Source organism: Pistacia vera, unplaced genomic scaffold (genome assembly GCF_008641045.1).
Source record: "Pistacia vera cultivar Batoury unplaced genomic scaffold, PisVer_v2 Contig927, whole genome shotgun sequence".
Taxonomy (NCBI): Eukaryota; Viridiplantae; Streptophyta; class Magnoliopsida; order Sapindales; family Anacardiaceae; genus Pistacia; species Pistacia vera.
The window spans coordinates 198,337-223,659 of NW_022196809.1; the positions used below are offsets into that span (position 1 = coordinate 198,337).

Consider the following 25,323-nt stretch of genomic DNA (forward strand, 5'->3'; position numbering starts at 1 on the left):
CTGCCTTTCATTCTATTTCTGTTTCTCTTTTCTTATGTGAAGCGGTTCGGCTTCTTTTTATCTGGTTATTGGGAAATATTTTCCTGGGAATTATTTAAGATTTTTTTTTTTTAATAAAAAATCAAATATTTTCCGACCATGGAGGTGTCTGTGATGGGTAATTCTCAGGGAAATATGGTCAGGACAGAATTAGCCTACAGAAAGTTGAGGTTCTGTTGTGTTCCCAAAAATGATAAGTTAATATTTTCTAGGAGAAACAGTGGTGTTTGTTTGGTGGGTCAAGGTTCGAGGTGGAGAAAAGCTCAGCTTCGATTTACTTCAAAAGCTGTTCATTCTCAACCCCTTGTCCGATCCGATCGTCTTTCTGCTACTAAAAGCAAATCGGTATGTTTTCCTTTGAAATTTCATTTTTTGTTTCGAAATTAAGTAAATTTATTTGTTTTAGTGAAAATTTGTATGTTTTTTTAATGTTAGATATGCTAAACTTGTTTATTAAGCAGTTCCTTGAGCTGGGTTGTGTCCAGATTTTACAAAAAAGTTGTAAATTGTGGAATGAGTTTTCAATCTTTGTACACAATAAGCCAATTTCAGTTAGTATCGAGGTGGATCAAGCATAAATTCTGAAAATTATATATTTCATATTTCACTTGACAAGGAAACTGAAATAATTGTTGAGTTAACTGAGAGTTCTTTTATGAGTTAGCGGATTTTAACTTGGTGTATTTATCCTCCAGTCTGATGGTGTAAAATTGTTCGTTGGGCTGCCGTTGGATACTGTTTCTAGCTGCAACGGAGTGAACCATGAGAGAGCGATAGCGGCTGGGCTAAAAGCTTTGAAACTCTTGGGAGTGGAGGGTGTTGAGCTACCGCTGTGGTGGGGAGTAGTGGAAAAGGAAGCCAGGGGGAAGTATGAATGGTCAAGCTACCTTTCTGTCGCCGAGATGGTTCAGAAAGCCGCTCTGAAGCTTCATGTTTCACTCTGTTTCCATGCTTCCAAGCAGCCGAAAATTCCACTTCCAGAGTGGGTATCCAAGATTAGTGAATCCCAACCTAGCATCTTTTATAAAGATCGGACAGGACAGCATTATAAAGACTGCCTGTCACTGGCTATCGATGATCTTCCAGTTCTTGATGGGAAGACTCCAGTTCAAGTTTACCAAGAATTTTGTGAGAGCTTTAAGTCTGCATTCATGCCTTTCATGGGTTCCACAATCACGGTATGAAGCTTGGTTTCAATTTCTTCTTAGTACAAGCAACCAGAGTCTTGAATCTTTTACAGGATACTGATGATAATTGGCGTTGAATCTTGGTACATTGCAGGGCATCTCAATGGGTCTAGGACCAGATGGTGAGCTTCGATATCCATCTCATCAAGGCAAAAGCAAAACCCCAGGAGTTGGAGAGTTCCTTTGTTACGATGAGAACATGCTTAGACTTCTTAAACAACATGCTGAAGCAACTGGAAATCCTTTATGGGGACTTGGTGGTCCTCATGATGTGCCCAATCATGATCAATCACCTAACGTAAACACTTTCTTCAAGGATCATGGCGGATCTTGGGAGTCTCCTTATGGCGACTTCTTCCTTTCCTGGTACTCAAGCCAGTTGATATCTCATGGGGATCGCCTTCTCTCCCTAGCCTCTTCGGCTTTCAGGGATAACGGAGTGAATGTTCATGGCAAAGTCCCACTCATGCACTACTGGTACAAAACTCGGTCCCATGCTTCTGAATTGACAGCTGGGTTCTATAACACAATCAACAAAGAAGGTTATGCAGCAGTTGCTGAGATGTTCATGAAGAATTCGTGCAAAATGATATTGCCAGGATTGGATCTTTCAGATCATAGCCAGAATCATGAGTCCTCAAGCCCCGAATTATTACTTGGACAAATCAAAGCAGCTTGCATACACTACGGGGTTGAGATTTCTGGGCAGAACTCATCAATCTCAGAAGCTCCTGCTGGTTTTGATCAGATAAAGAAAAATTTGTTGGGTGAGAAGAATGTGGTAAACTTGTTCACGTATCAGAGAATGGGAGCTTCATTCTTTTCACCGGATCATTTCCCTTCATTTACTCAGTTTGTTAGGAACCTTAATCAACCTGGATTGGATTCAGACGATTTAGCAGAAGAGGAAGAAATCACAGAATCCTCACATATGAATTCAGAGATAAGCATCCAAGTACAAACAGCTTAGGTTTGGTTTACATTGATGTAAATATAATGTTATTGTACGTGAGAAGATTGTATTGGGCAGGAGGATACCAAAGAGGACTGGGGACTTCTGTTTTTTTTATTGAAACCCAAAAAAAAAAAAAAAAAAAACCATAAATTGTAAAATACATATGGTGAAATTGTCCTCAAAGTTCTTCCTTCACATTTCTCGTTAAAGTACTGTAAATTGGCGTCTTATGTTGCAGTGAAATATATGGCTGTTTCCCTCTTTGATGAGTTTTAGTTCATGAGGTTTGTGTTGATTATAATTGAGTGTAAGGACATGAGATTACACTAAAATGGGAAGATTGAGTTCAATAATGTTATGTGGATTGAGCACATATGTGTTTCCTAAACAAACTTTGGTTAAAAATGTGATTTTGATATAAAAGATCACTGTATGGAATTCCGAAAATTGTTTGTATGTTTTGGGTTTTTTTAAGCTGAATTTTGGATATGTTGTTGTAGACTTCTTGAGGACTGTTTAGAAATTTATTTCACTCAAAAACTCGAAGAATTGAATTTTATATGGATTTTTGAAGTTGCCGTGTGAATTCTGGAATTTTCGTTTCCTGCAGAACACGTAATTTTGAAAAATGATTTGATGCATCTATTCTTATCCAAATTATATGATTTTAAATTCTGGTGAATCCTATATATGTCTAATATAATTCTGGAGAGTTTCATGAGATTTAGATTAAGGGCTGAATTGTTATGAATTTTAAAAGTCAGTAACCTCAATTCTGGAAACAGTTGCAGATTTGAATGAGTTGAAAGAAAATTGTGTTTTAAATAGTTATTGATTCTAGAATGACTTAGAGAAAATTATGGGAACAACTTATGTGTCTCTAGAATCCCCCATTAAAATTATGGCTTAAATTGATGAATGGATTTTTTATGAAAAATCCAAGAGCGACCGATGTTCGGTTATGAGACAGTTTTGTTCAAGAAGAAGTTAGGTTAATCTTTTGGTGTGTGAAGTGTCCAATGATTTTAATATTGAGGTGTTACGTTAGGGGGACTTATGTATGGAGAATTTATTGGATTTTGTATATGGGTAGGCAAGCGGGGGCATTGTTAGAGGATTTCAATCTTTTTCGGCTTAAGGGTCGAGCTCCAAAATGGTGAGTGGAAAAAAAAAAAAAAAATCTAAAACCCTAACTTTCATTTTAATAAAAATTACTCTAAATGTTTATTCATACTTGTTTATTGTTTTAAAATTGCCTAAAATGTTTGATTTCCTTACAGAAATGAGCTTTATTGCAATGTTATTATTGGAAATTGTTGATTGACATGAGAAAGATGAAATTTTGATGCTTCTGGGCAATAGTTTGAAAAGAAATGAAAATGGGTTGAAATTGTTAGATTTGAAACATTTGAGAACTTGCAATTATATTTTCAAGTTACATGAGATGATGTGAAATTATTATATTTTATGAGAAAAATGTTTTGAGAATATGTATGAGTTGTTAGTGATTTTCAAACCACCCTACGTAGTACCCATCCCCCTCATGATATTGATTTGATTCTACGCATGCGTATGATTGATCATTTGCAGGCCTAAGTGGGTCGAAGACCTGAGCGAGGCAGATATCGCTACATAAGATTTGATTTGCCGACCCAAGTGGGTTGAAGGCCCAAACGAGATAGATATCGTTAGACATGATATGATTGTGTCGGTCCGAGTGATGCTTGGTCTCATTGGGTCAAAGGCTTGAGTGGTGACTGATTCCGCCTAGCATGATGGATTTACTGATTTAACTTGCGTGATATTAGATCTTATCGGGTTAGACGGATTTACCTTAGGAGATGTAATTTGCTAGTTTCTTTACAAATGGTTTCTGCCCACAAACTAGGGCCAGAATCCATAAACTTACCTTCATTTCTACAGGCCATTATGAAAAAACGAAAAGAAAAGATAATCCTCAAAATGTTGTGTGTATATCTGCTCATTAAACTTATCAGGAAGTGAATGCTTGTCGTGGATGAAGCCAGGTGGAAGTTTATTAATGAGAGAACTTAATTAAAAACATTAGCCTCCAAAATGGACCTGGATTCAACAACTCCATACGACTATACGAAGCAATGTGTTTTATGGATCATATTAAAGAATAGATTAGATATGATTGATGTGATGTGTAATTAAAGATAAAATTATAATTGAGTTAGTGTGAAAAAGCTTTGCTTCTTTTGGTATTTAGTCCAATACCAAATGAAATCATCTCATCTCTTTGCCTTTCCTTCTCCAACATTGAAAGTGGGTGTGGGTCAGACCTGTTTAAAGTTTAAACTAATCTGATTGTTTTGACAAATAATGAGATGCCAGTTTTTTCTAGATGGAAATTTCAGTGCAATTTCTCAAGTCCAGTCCAAGGTGGAGTCAATTATCAAACAGTATGAAGAAGAAATATTTGATTCATCTCTCCCTTTCCCATAAGCCTGAGCACATGTAGGAAAAAACCAAAAGAATCCTGTAACAATGTGATACCAACACAAAATATTATTTGGGACCATGAACTCTTTCTATATCTAATTAAACTAAACGATTAATGTGAGATTTTTCTTAAATTAATGTTAGTAATTAAGAGAAAAAATATACATTGCTTTAGCGTACGTAATCCAATGGAACCGACCTACTTTGCTTAATTTAAATCTCCAATTGATCTTGATTAAAAGAAACAAGTAGTTGAAATGGATGGATTACACGTGCATTAGTTGGAATTATTTGACTAATACCAAAAGAAGGACGTGATATTTAGTGTGTAACACATTTTTAATTTTACCTCAATTAACTGAAACTTATGCACCAGCAATGCTCTCGCGGCAACAGGAAACGCCAATTTGCAATAGTTTAATGCAATGTTTTAAAACCCAACCCGGGGTGAAACCTGATAAAATTGTCGGGTCCCAAGTTGACCGGTTTAACCGGCGGTTAAACCGGTTAACAAAAACTTTCAAAATTTGGTAAATACACCCCTAAAAACTACCCTTAAAGCCCTATATGTTTGAAATTTAGCAAACACACCCCAAATACAAATCGGCCGACAACTGGTTGGCGACGACGACACCCCAGATGCAACCCCAATCATCCCCTGAGCCCATTCCCCTTAAAATATACCCAAGATCTAGCCGAAATAGGTTCGATTTTGGCCAAATCTTATCGACGCCAGCGTCGGCATTTCAGGCCAGACCTCATCGACGCCGGCATCGACAACCCTCCCCATCACCCAAAAATTACTCCCCTCTTCCTCTCAACCAAAACTCACCTCACCCCACCCCCGTTAGCATCGTTAATCGCCAGTAAAAGTCGATTGTTGCCGCTGCCATTTTGTTCAATTTTCAGTCGATTTACTCACCAGTAAGGGTGGGAATATCTGGTTAACCGAACCAGATAGGACAATTTCTAAACCGAACCAATTTTTCAGTTAAAAAAAACTTGAACCAAAACCAAACCGGTTATTTAATTAAACCGATTATAAACCGAACCAAAAATTCAGTTAGGTTCACCGGTTAACCGGTTTTGTCATTTATTTACCAATTTTATATTTTTTCACCTTGCTTCCGACTTGGGTCACCACTCCCAGTCTCCCACTATCTCATGCTTGTAATTTTATAGCAGAATAATTAATATATTAAATTGGGCAATGATTTTAGAAGGAAAATATGAGAAGGGATTAATTTAGCATAACCAGGAAGGAACAATAGGATAGGATGAAAATCCATTGTCATTTTTGACCATATGATAATCAGAATGACAGACCTCATAATAAATCATTATAGCCAAATAGCCAAACTTGCTTGCTTCCTATCTAGCGCTCAAAGTGCAGGTGATCTAATACACAATATTTCAAACAACACTACACCAAATGAGCACACATCAGATTTTTCTATGAAAGTACCCTATCAAAAAGACCAAAAAAAGGGTAAAAACTAAAAAGTGTAGAAGAAGAAATGAAGGAGAAGAGGATGAAAAAGGAAGAGAAAAGTGGCGGATGAAAAGTGGAGAAGAAGAAATGGAGGAGAAGAAGATGAAAAGGAAGAGAAAAGTGGCGGAGAACCCGAGAAGAAGAGGAAATGAAAAAGGAAGAGAATAATCGGTTTATGGATCTTTCCAAACCGAAATCGAATCGATTTTTTGAAAAACTGAATTTTCTGTTTGGTTCAGTTTTCAGGCTTTTTTTTTCCCATCCCTAGTCACCGGAAATCAACTCCCTCACTACTATTGCATTTACCGACACTTTCTCTTCAAAAACCCTAACATCCCGACCGTCAATTATTCGCCAATCATCCTCCCAAATCCTAAGGTTTTTGGTGAATATAAAAAATATAAACTTGGCCCGTTTAAGCTTCTAGGTCCCGGTTGAACCGGTTAAACTGGCCGAACCGGCAGGTTTTAAAACATTGCTTTAACGAGAAATGTGAAAGGAAAAAAATCATAAATCCTATTTAATCTTGAGTTATTCCACAGTTATATATTTTCAGAGAAGCAAATTTGGCGGCAGCCCGAAGATCAGCAACTTACATCAACAAATGTACAGAGATTAATTTTGCAAACGCAGAAATGTTTGCTTTTACCATATATGAGATGCAATGAAGAATTTTCATGGTGTTGAAACCAAAAACATAGATTAAGATTAAACTGGCATTTCAGTGCTCATCGAAATTAAATGAGGGATCAAATAGCAAACAAGCGAGAGCCAAGCCATTTTTACCTTGAACATTGAAACTATGTACACAATCAAAATAAATATAATATACAGAGGATGACAGATGACTAAGGTCCAAATGTCCTCGTCTTCCAACAAGATCAATATGCCTTCTCACAATCTGATCATAGCTAAAATTTCAAGCCAAGTCATCGGAACCTTGAAAGAATAGGCATCTTCTTTGCATCTATCTCCTTTATGCAGCCTAGTATCAGAATCTCCCCACAACAATCTTATTGTAATGCAACTTGCAATGGAACCTCCAAACTTGCTGCTCCATAACCAAAGGAGAAAATATTGTTTGTCATACTCATCTGGACAATAGGAAATCAACTTGGTTGGTCAACTCATTCTCAATCTTTGCATATCAGACAGTTGAACAGGAAACCAAGCTATACAAATGATGAAATTTTAAGCTGGAAGTGAATAACTTAATTATGGAAGAGAGATTCCATAACTCCATTCATACGTATTCAATCAATTAGTTTATTGCAAATCTATATGTGATCAACCCAGATTGATCATATCTGAGAAAATCAATCAGGTACCAAATCTTACATCTAAATTGTTCAATCAGGGAATAAGATGTTTAAAACAATATTTAAAGAATGGTTTTGCTGATAAATGTTTTATGATCACTTCACAATTTTAAGCATGTCCTCCACACCCATGGTTGATGCATCAACGAGACAAATTGGCAGACAATCCAAAATTGTTAGATATAAAGCAATCTTTCAATCAAAAAGTACCTCCCGACATTTGGAAAACAATACGGAACATGCACATCTATTACTGTGTGAACAGATTCTACTATATGTCTGTGTACGCAATGTATTTTCAAATGAGTTAAAGTTCAAACCTGTATGACCATGTGTCATTCACAAGCAATCTTAGTGTCAAAACTGCTTAGGCAGATTGCAAATGCTTGAAATGCAGATATCGGGTATCGATAATCCATTGTAAATAAATCCTTCCCCACTTTTCCAAACTGCAGGATGATTTTCTCATGTTCTGGCCGTGCTGGTCCATTTTCAGGAGAAGCTACCAGCTGAAAGTTTTTCACTGAAGCAACTGTTACTCTTCCATGGAAATTCAAGCACCAACACTGGAGCTGCTCATGCCACCTGGGAGCCTTATTTTTTAACACCAGTGGTACCTCTTTCTGACTGGTCAAAGGTCCAGATAAGAACTTCTCCAAGCGGTTTGATTTCGACCGGAAAAATGGGATTGATGGGAAGGAATCCACATTGCTGGGAGAAAACTCTGTCTGCGTTGGGGCTACTCCTAAAGGTCCAATAGAAGAAGCAGAAATGGCATCCATATTACAGAGCATTCTCCTAGGACCCCTGATTGTCATATCATGAAAAAAATTTAAGCATTGATTAAAATGCATAAAGAAGTTCACAAAATAGCTTTTAATTTTATAAACCTGGCTAGTTTCTATACACAAATTTCATGTAGTAGTAGTTTAATTGTGTCCTTGCAGAGCAATAAGATGTAAGTAAATTAAAACCTGCATGCGTAAATATTTTTTTTTTTTTTCTTCATAAGAGGCAAATTAAAAGTTGCCTAAACTAAATGCTTACCTAGAACCTAACACATTCAATTCATATGAGATGTGAGCAACTGGATAGTTGCCATGTGGGACCCTCGGAGAAACTTGTTTCAAATTCACTAGTCTAGTGGAGCGACTTCTTGTCATCTTGGCTCCAGCGTGAGGAGGTTGCCCATCGTAAACTATAAACTTGGTTCCTAAGAAGTTTGATCTAGCCAAAAAGAAAAATATCAAAATTTGAGACCATGAAATAACCCAAAAAGCATTGGTCAAAACATATTTCAGTTATAGCACACCTCAGTTTCCCAATATAAGTGTTGCTCCCTTTTGACATATCATCAGCATGCAGAGAGATGATATAATCAGTGCAGGTGGGGCGTCTGCACTTGCGGGCAGCAAGGAGAAACTTTCCATCATCAGCTAGTGCTGCCATAGAGACAAGATGATCAAAAAGTTAAAACACACTCAGAAACAGAATAACAAGAAACAGGTTATATCATATTTATTTAATCAGCAACTGAGAAGAACGATCCAACAAAAATAGATATCCCAGGACATACCCAAATCTTGTCTTTGCCTTTTTTATTTATTTATTATTTATTTTTTAAAAGAGGTTTACCAAAAGACAGTAATTCCAACTACATGTAGCTTATTACAAGCTTAAAATGTACATATTGCAGTACTTAGAGATCAATATTTCAGACATCAAATGCTCACCATTCGTTAAACTAAGGTAAAGGTGATATGTTTGGGTGGACCGGTTGCGTTTTATAAAGCACTGAAGGAGAAAATCCCTTGGTCCAGGCTGCAAAATGTAACCACACAAATTTCAAAATGCATGACAGAATATTCTACAAGCAGGAAAAACAAGATGATCACGAAACTCCAAACTCAAAAAATCATCAGAACAGTAGCCAATATATCAAAAGTTTCATAACCCTCAACCAGTTTTAAATAGTAAACCACTGATCAAGGATACTACATTGCACGTCAATTAAAGCTAAAATAAGAATAGGCATTTAACCCCCCAAGAAACAGAACTAACTACACTCCGCTAAAAGTAGAAGCTAATGATCAAGTGGACATACATGATAAAGCTAAAAGTGGTCCGCTTGCACTACTGTCAAATAGAAGCTTACCATAGAGTTTCTACATCAAGCGCAGAATGATTGATAGATTGTCGGAATCTAAAGCGTGGTCCCAAGTTAATCTTAGTAAATCACCACTAAGTTTCACAATTGAGACACGAAATGATTTAAAACTCAATTAGAACTGCCTTGAAACAAACATGGTTCCCACTTTCCACTATGTAGGTAGGCACATACGTTAAAAACACCAATATAAAGAATTTCGAAGCAATTTATTTGAGATATTCAACCGCCCAATTTTTATGCATCACAAATCTTAAATCCTCACCCAACCAAAAAAAAAAGAAAGAAAAAATTATCTGCATGAGGTATTAATTCATATAACCAGAAAAAAGAAATTGAAATTCTTGTATTGCACTTTCAGCAGGTCTAAACATAGCAATAGAAAGCTTAAATATTTACCAAATTTTTTATATTAAAAGAAAAAATTCTTATATAAAATTAACAACCAAAAGAATACGAAACTTATTGAATTCACCAATTAAAACCCAGGAAATAAAAATAAAGCATTTGATGATAAGCTAACAAAAAATAAAATAAAAACACGATAATCAAAATTATAACAATACCTGTTTAACGGAGATGGGGAAAGTCAAATAACCGGAAAGTTCAGGGACTTTAACAATCTCTTTAGTGATCTGTCTCCAACCGGTACAAACTCCGGCACACGCGACCACACTCCTCCGAGGAGGCCACGCGCTCTCCGACGCCTCAATCTTAAGGAGAATCTCTCTGAGGAGCTCCTGTGGCAGGTTGGCCCAGCAGCAGGAGCTGGAACCGCCACCACCGTCGGCGTCGTCGTCGACGCCGTCCCTGACGACGCGGTGCGACCGCGGCCACATAGCTTCTTGAATTATATTCTTAATTATCATGCACGTCACAGAATAAAGTTGTCTTTTTTATTTATTATTTATCTTTTTTCTTTTGGGTTGAGAGAAGAGAGAAAGGTTTGCTGTTGGTGGGTGGCTGGCTGGTGGTTGTTTTTGTGTAAGTGAAGAGTGAGGAGCGAACAGAGAGTTTTATTTATTTTCTGTATTTTCCTTTTTTGGAATTTTTTTATTTATGGACTTTTTCTGTTGATTTTATTTTTTATTTTTTTATTTTTATGAATAATCTAAAAATTAAATATTGTTTGTGATGACTTGGATAATATCTAACCCGTAGCAGTCAATATGTCCTCATCGACAAAGCTGCAAAATATTTTCCCCTCTTTTTTGTCAATTGTATTTAAAAAAAAAAAATTCTATAAGTGGAATAATTAATTAATGAGATAAATTCAACGAATCACAAAAATATTAGTGTATAGAGTTTAGATGAAAATCCAATAGGATTTAATTGATAATAAAAAAATAGGTTTAGCATTTATGTGCTTTGTCATTATCAGTAGCAATAATACCTAACACCCTTCGCCTCAATAAATTAAATCCCTTTAAATAACTTGAATTATAAGCTTTTTTTTTTTTTTATAAATAAAAAATAAATAATTTATAATAAAATGGTTGGTAGGGCTAGTAAGTACACATCAATGACTACTAAATGGCTCAACCCAATTAAGTTATCAATAAGAATGATCATCCAAAAGATTCACTCTACCCTCGATTTAAAAACTCTAAAATATTAGTTAAGATATATATAAATTAATTTAAACATTTTATTAAAAAAAAAAAAAAAAAGCCTAACATAATAACTCAGTCCTTGTCCTCGGCGTTGGGTTTGACGGAGATAGTGAATAAGAAAGTGGACCCCACTTAACTTCAATAATGTTAATTAGTTAATTAATTGTACCCTTGTCTTAAGGTTTTTCCATGAATTATGAATCTCAGAGTCTCAGTCCATGGGCTGAGACCTCGAAGATCCTCCCTAACCGGATCCTTAGTTTGCGGTACATAATCTATCTCTCAACTTCTTTGTCCGTTTAACATGTATTAATTATTTTAATACATAGTTTAATGGGGGCGTTGAAGAATGGTGACATTTTTATTTCACACAGAAATTCATTGTGTTAAACATTCACCATTATTTGCACGATTCAAATTAATTCAACGACTTTGCCAACACTAATTTCTTATACCCATCATTACCACAATTACATTGCTAATTTAATTCTAGTTCAATTAGGTTTTTCTGTTTTCATATAAATGTATGAATTTTATATAAGACAAAAATATAATGTAACTAAGCAAAGAAAAATAAACTCTTCGGAATAGTTACTAAAAATTTTACTTGACCATAATTTTAAAATATTAAAAAATTAGTTAAAATACGCATAAATTAACTCAGGGTTAGTTTGGTTACATATTTCTACCTATATTCCTAATTCTATTCCCCAAATATTGTTTGACACATTATTTGAGAAATATTACTATATTTTTTTTAATTATTTTTAAACTCTTTAAGTTTATTAATTTCATTAAATACCCCAAAAAAATTTAAAAATTAACAAAAACACCCCCACCGACCCATACTTGCCAGATTCTAACAACCACCATCGGTGGTAGCTAGAATCTGTCACAACGGCCTATACCACGACCGAAACTGGCCAGTAATTCACCGATCTGGCCGTCGTAGACTTTTGCGGCCGTCAACCGCCACATTTGGCCGTAGATCTGGCCTTTTCTGGCCATATCGACGCAATACCCACCAAATCCAACCGGTATGTGTCGTTACACAATTTTTCGACCAAATTCCGGTGGTAGTGGCTGGAATCTGACACTGTGAGTGGTGGGGGTGTTTTTGTCATTTTATAAAAATTTTATATATTGAAGTGTTTAGTTAAATTAGCAAACGTATGGGGTTTTTTTTTTATAAATTTTACCTCGTAATACTCTCCTATTCAATTACCCAATATTATTTCTAAAATTTTATTCAAAATAATTAAAAAAAAAAAAAAAAGGGACCCTAAAATATTGGGATCATAAAAAAAAGTTAAAAAAAAAAAACAGAAAAAAAAAACGTGGACAAAATATAGAGTATCGGATTCAAGTCATATCTGCTGTTGACTGCACCAATTACTAAGTTTCATCTCATTATTATTTTTTTATATAATAAGATGAAAATCATTCTTCAGATAAATGAATGAAACAGGGAACAGATTTATGTGATATTCATAAAGTGCTAAGACTAATAAAATATTATACAAGAAGAGAAGAAGTGCCACTCAAAAGACAAACATAGGATTCTTGGTCACTTTCTCGACGTGGGCCTGGAACGAGGAACTGACCTTTCTTTAGTGTTTTACACACAATGTGAGTTAGAAAAAGAAGGATATTTTGTGAGGTATGGAATCATTGATAATAGTGCCTACTGCCTAGTAGTCGATAGAGACGAGACCAGTATGTGTCATTGTGAATGTCTGGTTCTTTCACATCTGTCTAAAACGCACACCCATTATTATTTATCACATGAACAAAATGCTCAATTCATCTTCATTAATAATAAAAGCCGCCTCTAAAAGTGGGTCTATTCCCTCCATCCATCTTACCATTACTCTTATCCTATTGCTTTAAATGATTGTGTTCAATGTTACAATTGAAAAAATAAATACGGAAATCTAGACATTGCACTAGTTCTACTTCCACCACTCTGCAGCACATCCTCTCACGATGTGCCCTGATTGAGAACTAACCTAACAATTTCTAAAGTCCCAACAAGAAGACATGTCCTCAGTTGACGGGGTCCATCCTTTCACTCAAAAATCTTCAAGGTGCTATCCAATTAAGTGAAGCCACCACATAAAGGGTAGCAGATTTTGTATTTTTTTTTTCAAACAAAAATACACCATTTTCTGCATTTAATGATATAATGGGCCGGAAATTCAACAAAAACATTTAGTGCAAAGAAAGAGGATGTCAAAGTCTACTGAGTCCATGCCACTTCTAATTACATAATTGGCAATTAGCTGGTGCCAACTTACCGGGTCATGTCCTCTGAAACTCATACTTGATTTCTCCTTGAATTGGAGCACCAAGTCCCACTCTCACCAAACCCTTCAATGCCCACAAGTTGCGCATTCCAAAATATCATTTATAATCAATTGTAAGCTCTGGAACCATTTTTTTTTTTTTTTTTTTTCAAATTACAGGCAATTCTGCAGACTGTAGACGTTATCAGCAACTTACTGTAGTGACCCAATTAAACTGCACCCTTACCCACACAAACAGAAGAAAGGAAACATATATGTAGAACATAAACCTGTGCAATACCTTACTAATTCTAAACCACAACTAAAACCATCATCTACCCTACTTACTAAAAATTCCAAAATTGATGGCAGTGTAGATAATAAAATCTAAAATTGAATGCAATCTAATTGTCCCAACACTCTCAAAGTGTCTGGATTTTCTAATTCAAGAACAACCACAAAACTACTATATGATTAAAAGATACTTTTCTTTATTTCCCTTGAATATAAACAGATGAAAGATGTCGAGTATAACGTAGAAAATAAGCATAAACATTTGTAATGATTTGCTTTCTTGATTTCAAAAATGGATCCTAATCTCATATATTGGGCTACTTACACCTTTGCCAAGCAAAAAATATCCTACCAGGACTTCTATACAACAGGTACACTACCATTAGGTTGCTGCATGTTTCCCAGCAATTTTCCTACAAAATCAGAGACAAAACGCATATGCATCACTTATTTCACTTCTTCAGAAACTTTAAACCAATAACTTAAAGGCAAGGAAACAAGATAAAAAGGAATAAATACTGCAATATATCACTGGGATTCATCATTTGTTTTACTCAATATTATTGTCACTGTTGAAAGTCATACAAAAGTAGAAGATTTATTAAAATGGTAAGGTTGTAGTTAACTACACTTGTAAATACAATGCACAGTGTTCATTCAGAAAGACGGCAAGCCACTTAACTAAGTTTAAAGAGCTCATCGTAAGTAGTTCAACCCAACCGTGCACTTGAGCTTAACATTTCATTTTATTAGCTTAGAATTAATCCAAGTGCAAACAACTCAAATTTAAAATAATATATATGTATTAACTAATCGATAGACGAGCATAGTTGCATTGATATTCAGTGACATCATGTAAAAACCATGTTGCGGTTGAAGTTCGATTTTATTTAGCTTATGACCTCCCCAAATTTGGACAAAAATAAAACATATTAGTAGACTACCTGAGTTGCCTGCAAAAGGATAAGCCTTCGAGAGATATTTACTTCTTGCCAACCCAACAGAAGTGTTCTGAGACCTTATAACATTATCAACTTGAAACTGATTGGAGAAGTTGGTGGCTGGCAGGCATCCTCCTGACTTACCCAATAATACTTCTGAATTTTGTGCAAGAATTTGATCAGGTGTCTGCACAGAGGACTCCAGCTGATTTCAAGGAAACAAGCAGCAGTAAGCCATTCAGTCATCAAAAATTAATTCATGTAAACTAAAACACATTGAAAAGACTTGGTTGTAAGAAATATATGAGATAAACAGATACTTAAAAGAAGTGTGACCATTTAACAAAAATATGAGAGCTGATGTAGCCATCTTGTGCTGATACATTTTGTTACATCTTGCGTTGTCATAATATTGTGACACAAGAATACAGTAGTTTCATGCAAGATTGTAGTGTCTCACAAAGAACATCAGGCACAGAGCATTCTTCCCTTTTTTTTCAAAAGTTTAACAGATCAACCCGAAAGATGGCATTACTACAATAACATCACCTGGTTTATGAAGATATCAGTACTGTAGTAACAGCAGTCCAGTAAGTGCAAAAAAAAAAAAACCAACCAAGCCATATATATGCTAGGATCGTCTGTCAGTACTGACTTAATAATGTCTAAAAATCAGGCAAGACAAACAACCTTTTTATCCTTGTAAAAAAGTGAAGGATGTGAGAACTGATGAGAGTAGAAAAGGGGGATAAAAATTTTAAGGTTAGGCATGAAGCTCAATAGTTACACTTCAAATTCGTTTTCCAACATCTAAGTAATGACCATAAAAGAAAACCCTACTCCATTCATTCATGACCGTAAGTCTCATACAACAGCATTAATTTCACATTCAATTAAAAATGGACTGGTCAACCTTCTTGTTGAGCATGCCACCCACTTGTTCTTGTGAAGAGCCCCCTTGAGGTAAAGTCTGTAACGACACTGTGCTTTGACACGGAGCTTGCGGGATCACCACATCTTTGCCCTGTTCCTTACTTGATGCCTCATGATAGAGATGAGTAAGTGCACTTAAGACGGTTGTTTCTTTGAGAGTAATAATTTTGGTGGCAAGAGGAACTGGAAAATCTGATTTATTTCCATCGCAATAATCATTGTCCAATTTTGTGGAAAAGAGAGCATTACAAAAAGGAAGGTTCAAGACAGTTCCCAAATTATCATAGATAAGAAATTGATGAAAACTTAACTGATGGTATTCTAAGACTACCTTGCACCCGCATGCACTGCTCATGGACTTGTCCAGGGCTTTTACAAGATTATCATCAGGCATTTCACTTCTAGGGTTTGTTGTTTTGGAAAATCCTTACCTGAAAACAAGCTTATTATGAGCATATATGATGCCTTCAACAGTGTACTAGAGGCACCCAAAAGATTACAGTGCATCATCATAGCTAGTGACCAAAAGCTACATGAATGAGGTTGATCATAGAAATAAACAGTTCAAGATTCACATAAATTAGGCCATGTTTTCTCAGCAAAATTATGATATAGTTTTTTTAAATGCTTAATTATTGTACCTTTGGTAGGAATTGGATCAGACAAGATGGACTTGTAGAAAGAAGAAAGGAAGACCTAGAGAAAGAACACCTAAGTTTCTAGTCAATCACAACAAAAAGGGGATGTGCTCACATATAACCCATGAGCTGTTTGTTCTCAGACTTCATTTTCAGGACCCATCAGTACAGCACTTACAAGAATATCACAACATTGCTCCAAAGAAAATCGGTAAAAGCCTCAAATCACAGGAAAAGAAGAACCAAGTGACTGAGAGATTATGATAATGATAAATTGATTGAGAAAGAAAATTTGACCATCTATCCGAATGTTACTTGAGAAACCTTGCTGAAAAAGAAAAAGCAGAACGACTATAACAAAGTTTGTCTGGACTTACAGGTATGAGGGTCCTGAGCATTTGTGACTTTTGTTATGCGATAAACTGATTCTGGATCACCCGCTAGTGGTAGGTGCTCTCTGCTATCCTACAAGAATCAAACAAAAACATAAATTTAAGTAAAGATTTTTTTTTTTATCATCTAATTTTTCAGAAAAATAATTATTTTGCTAGCAAAGACAACAAATTGAGTCTAGGTTCAATAGCTCCACCACCATCTAACAGAAGAATCAGGGGATTGAAAGAAACTACTGAATTGAGGTCACAGACCTTGTTAACGAGTAAAAAGAAAATGAAAATTCAAGACATAGGTAATAGGTTTTATTAAGCTACAGTACATTAATAAACATATATCGAGATAGTGTATCAAAAGGACTGAAGGATAAGATTGAACACTAGGCATAATATATGGTAGAACCAAACAGAACTTCTCAGGTACTTGAGATGCATATATAACTACAATCAAATTCATAGAAATGAGCATACATTTTTGAGCGTTTTGCTGGAGGTGGCATCGCACAGGCTGAGTGATCTATATCTCAGGACTACCTCTTGAAGCAACCATCACAGAAGCTGTATCTACACTAGCAGAATTTCCTAAGGAAATAGTAGAAAACAATAAATCAGCTAAATTCAAATGCAATTATGACTTTCTTCAAATGAACACTTGTCTCTGATGGATTCCCATGTATGTCAGCAAAATCAAGAAAAAGAAAGGAAAAGGAAATGGGGAAAAAGAAAAGAAGATGATAATTCAACTAAACTCAACAAAGCCGCAGTCCAAACTATTTGGCTTTACAACATGATGAGTACATTAGTGGGAAAATAAAACCAATCATGTTTAAGAAAAACTTGGATGTTAACAACTTCAAAGAACATAAAGTATATATAAACCATCTAGGAGAGAAGAAACTTGTTCGATTATCCGACCCAGGAGTGAAGCTTTGGCTTCCTTTACACAAAAGTGATTCTGTTTTCTTGTTTCATAAATCATAAATCATAATCTGCTCAACCAGAAACAGAGGACACATTTAGCTACCATCAAATTCTACAGGTGACAATTGCAGCCAAAAACCCCCCACTGTTTCTGTTTTACCCCCCCCCCCCCCCCCAAAAAAAAAAGTCATAGAAACTTTGATGACCTAATATAGGTTTATTTGGGGAAAAGCATTGACACAGCAGGATTTTACAAGAAGAACACGACAGAGAAAACTCGCCAGAGTCACATTCACATTGATCCATCAGGAAATACACAATGTGAATGCCTGCATGTCGACAAGAAACTTACTTTTTACATCCACGGACAAAGACGAAGAATCATCATCTATAGACTCCGGCCTTTCTTGCTCCACAACCGGTGTAGCTTGGTTTAAAAGAGGTTAGGAACTCTCAAATTATCAACCAATAGTTGAGTAAAAAATTAATCTGTGCAGAACCAAAATACAAGAACTTAATTTGAATGAAATACAAAACTCAAAGATTAAGGAGGGGAGAGAGAGAGAGAGAGAGATTAGTTCTAAATGTGACGGTATCATACCAATTTTTTTAAGCTACATTAAGTTAACATATCATTTTAATATGGGAAAAAATGGTCCACAAAGGAAATTTTCTAAACAACAAGTGCAGTGTGTAAAATGGCCTATGAGTCTTGCAAGAGAAATACTTATAGGGTGAAAAAAAGAAAAAAGGATACTAGCATAAGCTGTAAGTAACTTTTTCCTCTCCTTCCTTGGAGGTTTCCTATTCCCTGTACCACTATAAACATCCAACATAGGTTCCCCTGTAGCATTTAATGACCTACAAAGTTCTGAAAAAATCAAGAAAACAAAAACAGTTCAGTGAAGCAACAGCATCATTCCACTGGAAGAGTTCTAGCATGGAACCCCAATACAAAAAATCAGTGAATCATCAAGACAATCAGAAACAGGCAAGTAATTTTCCCATCAATAAGCATATATTTTGTTAAAATCACCTTCAGGATCCTAATCACCTGCATTATTTATGGATCACCAAGATTTGTGATAGTTCAGTTTACAGAGAAACAGGGAATATTAAAATGAGATAGAAATGCTTTTAATTCAGCAGATAACCAGGAGAAGGAAAGTGCATTTAGAATATAACTTAAGTCGACCTAGTAGGACAATGACCAAGAGACTCATATGAAAAATGTAAAAGAAAGCTCTTTCCCAGTTATTATATATTAGGTTAGAAACCAAGTCCTAATTGACAATTATGGAATTGATTTCCCAATTCACATGATACAGTCAATGCTGATACTAACGAGTTTGTGTTGTTAGCAGCCAAAACACTCAGGATGACGAAGGCTAAGATTATTAATGAATCACATCACTGTGATCTTGAGTCTTTCCATTAAAAAATATGAGAGAATCATTTACCATGTCTTTTATTAGCTCAGATGTGTTTCGGCAGATTATGAAACCATACCAAACTGTTCAAAAGCTTAAGAAAACATGAGCAAACCTGCATGAGCAGCATATTGACTGGCTTTTACTGGCTTCTTACAAGCATTGCAACATACCTTCATGATAATGTTAACAATTAGATAAACAAAGTGAAAGCAACATTTGGATGTAAATGCAAATGTATAGCATGAGTGGCCAAACCAAAGATTGCAATTGATCACATAAATCAATAATTTCCTGAAGGTTTAAGAAAATAAAAATAAATTAAACGAGAGATAGAGAGAGAGAGGGAGGAGGTAATGAACAAAGCAAGAAATACTCTTATGAAGAGTTTCCATATAAACTCCAGTGTGAAAATAAAAGGACTTTCTAATGCAATGTTGCCTGTGTCTCCTTTATTTACAAGCAGATGGGAACAGATATTCTGCTTCCAAGCTCAAATGTTTATATTATATCCATAAAAATAAATAAATGAATGGAAAAATTCAAGAAGACAAAACTTAGATAATTAACATGAAAACAGTAGTGAGTTATTAAAAAGGACAAATTTAAATTATGACAACACTTACCAAATGTAAAGAATCAGCCATAGGTTTCAAACCAAAGACATGCATATCTGGAAAAGTCATTTGTCAAGCAGTTAAAAGAAACCAAATGCGAGCCAAATAAAATATTTAATAAAAAATTCTCAAGAAAGCGACTACACTTCAAAGTTCTTATTTTTTTTTTTTTGTTGTTGGAAAAAGCCAACTACTTGATGTATGATACAATACAAAGGCTTAAAACAATAATAACAATGTCCCAACCCAGCAATAAAACCTTCATCTCATTTTTATTCAACACTACACTATGGATCTATACAGTACCTTATAATTTCAAAGGAGAATCTTTAATTGAATCAACCCAAAAATTAATAATTAGTCCACATATGAAGAATCTTTAATTGAATCAACCCAAAAATTAATAATTAGTCCACATATGAAGAAATCACCTTCTTCATCAAGCAAATTAGCTTCATCTGCCTGACGTAATTCTCTGTAAATGTTTTGAGCAGCTAATTTCTGATGGGTTACCTCATCTGCCAAGGACAGAGAAATGTCAATAAAAAGGTGAAGCAACCAATTCAGTGTTACTTACCCACAAAAACTTCAAATTTAATCTGCTAAAGAAGTTAAAGATAACTAGATGCTATGTCATAGAAATCCCCAAAATTTCTGACATATAACATTTTATGTTTTGTATAAATTTCATCATGATGAATTCTTAGTTATACATACATTTACAGGCAATAACCAAAAGCAAATGAAGTAGACACTCAACTGAGGAAACATAAAAGTCAGAAGTTAAAAACTATTTGTTATAGAAAAGTTAAAGCTGTAGTCTTTTTTTTTCTCTTTGTGTGCGTGTTGTGAACAAGGCTCAAGGGTGATGAGACATGTAAATCTGGTAAAAGTACATAATAAAAACAACTAATACACCATAACAAAACACAGGAACCTCAAACCCCGTTCTTTACATTCATTTGCAGTTCATCTAATGAATTTTGGTACTCTGGAAGTTCTTTCAACTTCCAACACACCATAGGTTCTACATATTGAACAAAGAAATTATTTTGTTCAATTTTGTTTATCTTTATCCCACCAGTACATTTGGACCAAATCTTTGTGTTCCTTGAACTACTAAGCGCAGAGTAGAAAGTGTAAATTAACACCCAAAACACCATTAGACCCACAGTTTCTCTTCTTTTGTTTCCATAACCACATATCATGAAGTTTCATCATAGTCTCTTAATATTTTTCTTTTAACAGAAACGGTACAAGAATTTTAATGTATAGGTAAACAGATGTTCATAGGAGCGAACAAACTAGCATAAACAAACAACAAAGAGTTCATCTTACCTGCTCTATTCGGCGAGAACCTACCCACTTCCAGAAGTCTAGCCATTACTGCCATTCTCCCACTTCCTACAGAGCATACCATTGGGACAAAAACTACCCTTGTATCTGTACCTTAAAACATCCCCGCCCAAAAAGAAAAAATCAACTCCTCTTATCACATTAATAAACTATCAGGATACCAGCCTGAACTTGATTGGCACAGCCACTAAAAACCCGCTGCTGTATACACTCAAGCTTAACTTGTAAGCCACCTACTTCGCAATTTTATTTCTCTTTTCTCAAGAAAACTTACGTAATTGCATGTAAAGAACATCGGGGTCGAAATATAACAAAAAGACAAAAAGTAAGGGTTAACAGAGGAACAATCAAGGTACATTTACGATACACAATGTAATTTCATGAAAACGCAATTCAAATCATTTCAAAAAAGGAAAATGAAAATCATTCTTCGATGTATTTAGTCAAATAACCTCGCGTAACCTAATTAATCAAAGCCCAATTCCTCCAAATCAAACAATAAAAACTCACCTTAACCTATAAATTAATATTTCTACCAGTATAATCGCGATAAAACGTCGATAAATTGAAGAATCGAAGACGATTGGTAAAAAAGGTCGGTTGATGTCTGAAATATGAGAGAATGCGAGAAGAAGAGAGACAATGGGGAAAGTGAAGACCTAAAGAGTGAGTATTTGGGTAATGGTTTAAGTTTATCTGGATGTCGTACGTTCTTCTCCTCTTCTCCTCGCAGTGGTGGTGGCAAATGGCAAAGCTAATGCTCAAAATGGAAACTTCTCTGCGGGAGTTGTCTGATTGAAATAAATGATAATAGTTAACGCGGGCCTGGGGAGATTTTGTACAGCCAATAATAATCGAGTATTTTCAATCTTTTAAGAAGTTAATGTGATTAGTAAATGAGTGGGGTGTATTTAGTATTACCCTTTTTCCGGCCCAGATGAAAAGCCCAGACTATGTCCATCCACATTTTCGGTGCCATTAGAGTGCAGTGTAGCCCTCTTCTTAATTCGAATTTTAGCTCAACTTTGGCAAAAAGTTTTTCATCTATATGGATCTAATCAAAAGCTAAATTCAAAGTTTTCTCATGCATTAATTACAATAATGTCGATTTATAAAGCATACAAAATCTATATTGATCTTGTTATATACAACGCTGGATGCAAAGTATTTATGAATTACGCTTTCACAATAATATTGAACATTTCCGACAAATTTAAAATAATATAATACAATATATACAATCTTGTCATATAAAATAGTGAATAGATACATAATATCAATTTTATAAACACTCAAATGAGAAAAAAAAGATATGTCAATCAATTATTATGTTACATCATTTTGTATATGAGAGTTTTTAAATTTAGTATGTATATATAGCATATTAAAAACATCCCACTAATTATAAGATAGTATTAAGTTAACATTATCTGAACGAATATCACATTATTTAAGATGCTCAAAAATTGGAAAACAAACTTTATAAACATATTATTTTTCTTACCATTATATGTCAAAATATATTGTTAGATTTTGGAATATTGAATGAAGAATTCCAGAAGAACAACTCTCATTGTATTCAATAAAGAGTGTTTATGTTTTGTATACAATAATCATGGTTTATTCTTTTACCATAGTTGTATAGCTGTAAACCAACAAATTAACTAAACCTATCTTAACAAACTTAACTGCTACAGTAACAACTGTAACCACTTCAGTAACTAAAACAACTATTACCAATTAACTACTACAATAAGCAATATGCCAATACCCCACCTCAAGTTGGTGGGTGATGAGTATCAATTACTCCCAACTTGCATAAGAGATGTTGATGAAGGATACCGCTAACAACCTTGGTAAACAAATTGGTAGGCTGCTCATGTATGGAGATATGAGAAATCTTGATTAATCCTTCCTTGAGTTTAGTAATAACAATGTGACAATCAATATCAATATGCCTCGTACGCTCATGAAACATGGGATTTGAAACAATATGGAGGACAGGTTGATTTCCACAAAAGAGAGGAATAAGAAGCAACAATGGAAAACCAAGATCTGTCAAAAGTTGTGTGAGCCAGACAACCTCACAAACTGTAGAAGCCATTGCTCTATACTCAGCTTCAGATGAGGACTTAGACACAATGGCTTGCCTCTTAGATTTCCATGCAATAAGTGAATTATCCAGAAAAATACAATAATATGTAACTGACTTGCGGGTCATAAGACATGATGCCCAATCTGATCACAAAAACCCTACAACTGCATAGAACCATGAGCTAGAAAAAATAAACCCATACCAGGAGAAGCTTTAATGTATCTAACAATCTTTAGACTAGCAGTGAGATGAGATTGTTTTTGTTGCATAAACTAACTCAAATCAGGCCCAGTTAAACACAAATATAGCAACTTGCCAATAAGCCTTTGAAACACAAAAGGATCAAACAAGGTAGGATCTTCATTACCATAAAACAACTTGTCTTACTCTATAGAAGTTAATTTCGAATGTTGATCCAAAGCAATAACAGTAGGCTTAGCCGCAGACAATCCTAAGGCAGCAATGAACTCAAAGGCATATTTTCTTTGGCATAAACCAAAACCCTTAGAATATCTAGCAACCTCAAAACTCCAAAAATAATGTAATGAACCCAAGTCATTGAGCTTAAAATGAGAATGCAACTGATCTTTAGTATTCTATATCAAAGAAGAATCACTTCCGATAATGACTAAATCATCCTCATATGCAAGTAAAATAACAATATGTGTGAACTTTCTTGAAAAAGAAAGAATGATTTAAGGAAGACTGTTGAAATCCACTAGATAGCAAGGCAGTAGTAAGCTTGGAATTCCAGGCCCTTGAAACTTGTTTTAAGCCATAGAATGATTTGTGTAGTTTACACACTAATGACTTATCATCTTATTTAGAAAATCCTTGAGGAAGAGTTATATAAAGGTCTTCTTGAAGATCACCATGCAAAAAAGCATTGTCCATATCCATGTGGTAAAGAGGAGAGAAAGTCTCTTCATAGTCAATTCTAGCTTGTTGAGTATACCCTTTGGCAACTAATGTTGCCTTGCATCTCTCCAAATAATCATTTGCCTTATACTTAAGCTTATAAATCTACTTACAACCGATTGGACTCTTACCAGGGGGCAGAGGAACTAAAGACCAAGTGTTATTTCTTTCTAAAGCTTTAATCTCTTGTTGCATAGCAACCACCCAATTAGGATCTCTAGATGCTTGGTTAAAAGTAATAGGTTCAAACGCAAAATTATGGCAAGCAACAAAAAAAAAAAAAAAAAAAAAAGCAAACCAAACACAAGAATTTTAAAGTGGTTCGGCCCAATCAATTTAACAGAAAAATTGCAAACTCCTTACACTATCCCAAAAAGCCCAATTACATCCTTAATAACAGCCCACAATGACTATTCTTTTAGTGTCTATTTTACATTTTTTGAGATACTTTAAAAACCCAATCTACTAGTCTATTTAAAGGGGGGAGTCCTCTTGCAACTCCCATTCCTAAGCAATATGGGATTCAAGGCACAATCCCAATAATTCCTCCATTGACTTGAATACCTAAACATCACAGTAGCATCTAAAAATCTTACTTGCTTGATAGTCTTCTTTTCTTTCACAACAGGAACTTGAACAACTTTATCTCTTGATTTCTTAAGACACACACCTTCATCAAGCAATGTTTTTCATTCCTTTTGCCTTGCAAAATCAAAACATCATCTTTATGCACTTCGCATCCATCTCTTTGACCAATGTAAGTATATCCGCGAGAAGCCAACTCACCCAAAGAAATCAAATTGTGACTACAACTCTATAGATACCTCACATGACGAAGCTTCTTGACAACATCATTGTGAAGCATGAGACGAATGCTACCAACACCTTCAATCTTCACTTTCTTGTTATTACCGACAACAATATTTCCATAATTTTCATCTTCTTTCAATTCAAGAAAACAATTTTTATCATTACAAACATGTATAGATGCAAGGAAATCTAAAACCCAACCTTTTTCACCCTTTGAAGTTTGAGTTTCATCTTGACATGTTACTAAAAATTCACCTTCATTATTAGCAACCCAAGCATCATCCTTTGAATTCTTCATTTGTTGAGCCTTCTTGAAAACAAGCATATCCTCTCTTAATTTCTTGCAATGTAGTTGGATGTGTCCCTTCTCTCCACAACAATAAGACTTCTTATTACTGTAATCTCTAACTTTTGATTTATCACCTCTCTCTTGAGTCCTCCCTCGATTAGAACCT

The 25,323-nt window shown here is 35.0% G+C and overlaps 4 protein-coding genes across 6 annotated transcripts; 1 reads left to right on the forward strand and 3 right to left on the reverse strand.

The window, feature by feature from the left end:
* Window positions 1-2,324, forward strand: LOC116120160 (inactive beta-amylase 9-like). The gene is made up of 3 exons (XM_031406098.1): window positions 1-384; window positions 735-1,217; window positions 1,321-2,324. The coding sequence occupies exons 1-3, from the start codon at window positions 139-141 to the stop codon at window positions 2,194-2,196; spliced, it is 1,605 nt and encodes a 534-aa protein (XP_031261958.1). The 5' UTR covers window positions 1-138; the 3' UTR covers window positions 2,197-2,324.
* A 4,753-nt stretch (window positions 2,325-7,077) lies between these two features.
* LOC116120154 (tubby-like F-box protein 3) lies at window positions 7,078-10,646 on the reverse strand. Its single transcript, XM_031406092.1, has 6 exons — window positions 10,192-10,646; window positions 9,192-9,279; window positions 8,771-8,900; window positions 8,506-8,685; window positions 7,779-8,265; window positions 7,078-7,233 (listed from the first exon to the last, which is right to left on the reverse strand). Exons 1-5 carry the CDS (start codon window positions 10,492-10,494, stop codon window positions 7,794-7,796), a joined length of 1,173 nt encoding a protein of 390 aa, XP_031261952.1. The 5' UTR covers window positions 10,495-10,646; the 3' UTR covers window positions 7,078-7,233; window positions 7,779-7,793.
* A 3,348-nt stretch (window positions 10,647-13,994) lies between these two features.
* On the reverse strand, window positions 13,995-16,085 carry LOC116120138. The gene is made up of 3 exons (XM_031406075.1): window positions 15,672-16,085; window positions 14,762-14,963; window positions 13,995-14,230 (listed from the first exon to the last, which is right to left on the reverse strand). Exons 1-3 carry the CDS (start codon window positions 16,083-16,085, stop codon window positions 14,178-14,180), a joined length of 669 nt encoding a protein of 222 aa, XP_031261935.1. The 3' UTR covers window positions 13,995-14,177.
* A 1,138-nt stretch (window positions 16,086-17,223) lies between these two features.
* On the reverse strand, window positions 17,224-21,835 carry LOC116120173. Of its 3 annotated transcripts, none has more exons than XM_031406115.1 (8): window positions 21,556-21,835; window positions 21,028-21,093; window positions 20,121-20,207; window positions 19,699-19,745; window positions 19,188-19,245; window positions 18,400-18,513; window positions 17,995-18,069; window positions 17,224-17,303 (listed from the first exon to the last, which is right to left on the reverse strand). In XM_031406115.1, exons 2-8 carry the CDS (start codon window positions 21,080-21,082, stop codon window positions 17,239-17,241), a joined length of 501 nt encoding a protein of 166 aa, XP_031261975.1. In that variant the 5' UTR covers window positions 21,083-21,093; window positions 21,556-21,835; the 3' UTR covers window positions 17,224-17,238. The 3 variants fall into 3 exon arrangements, with proteins under 3 accessions (XP_031261975.1, XP_031261974.1, XP_031261973.1); XM_031406114.1 differs by having other exon boundaries at window positions 21,028-21,132; XM_031406113.1 differs by having other exon boundaries at window positions 21,028-21,138.
* Between the last annotated feature and the right edge of the window lie 3,488 nt (window positions 21,836-25,323).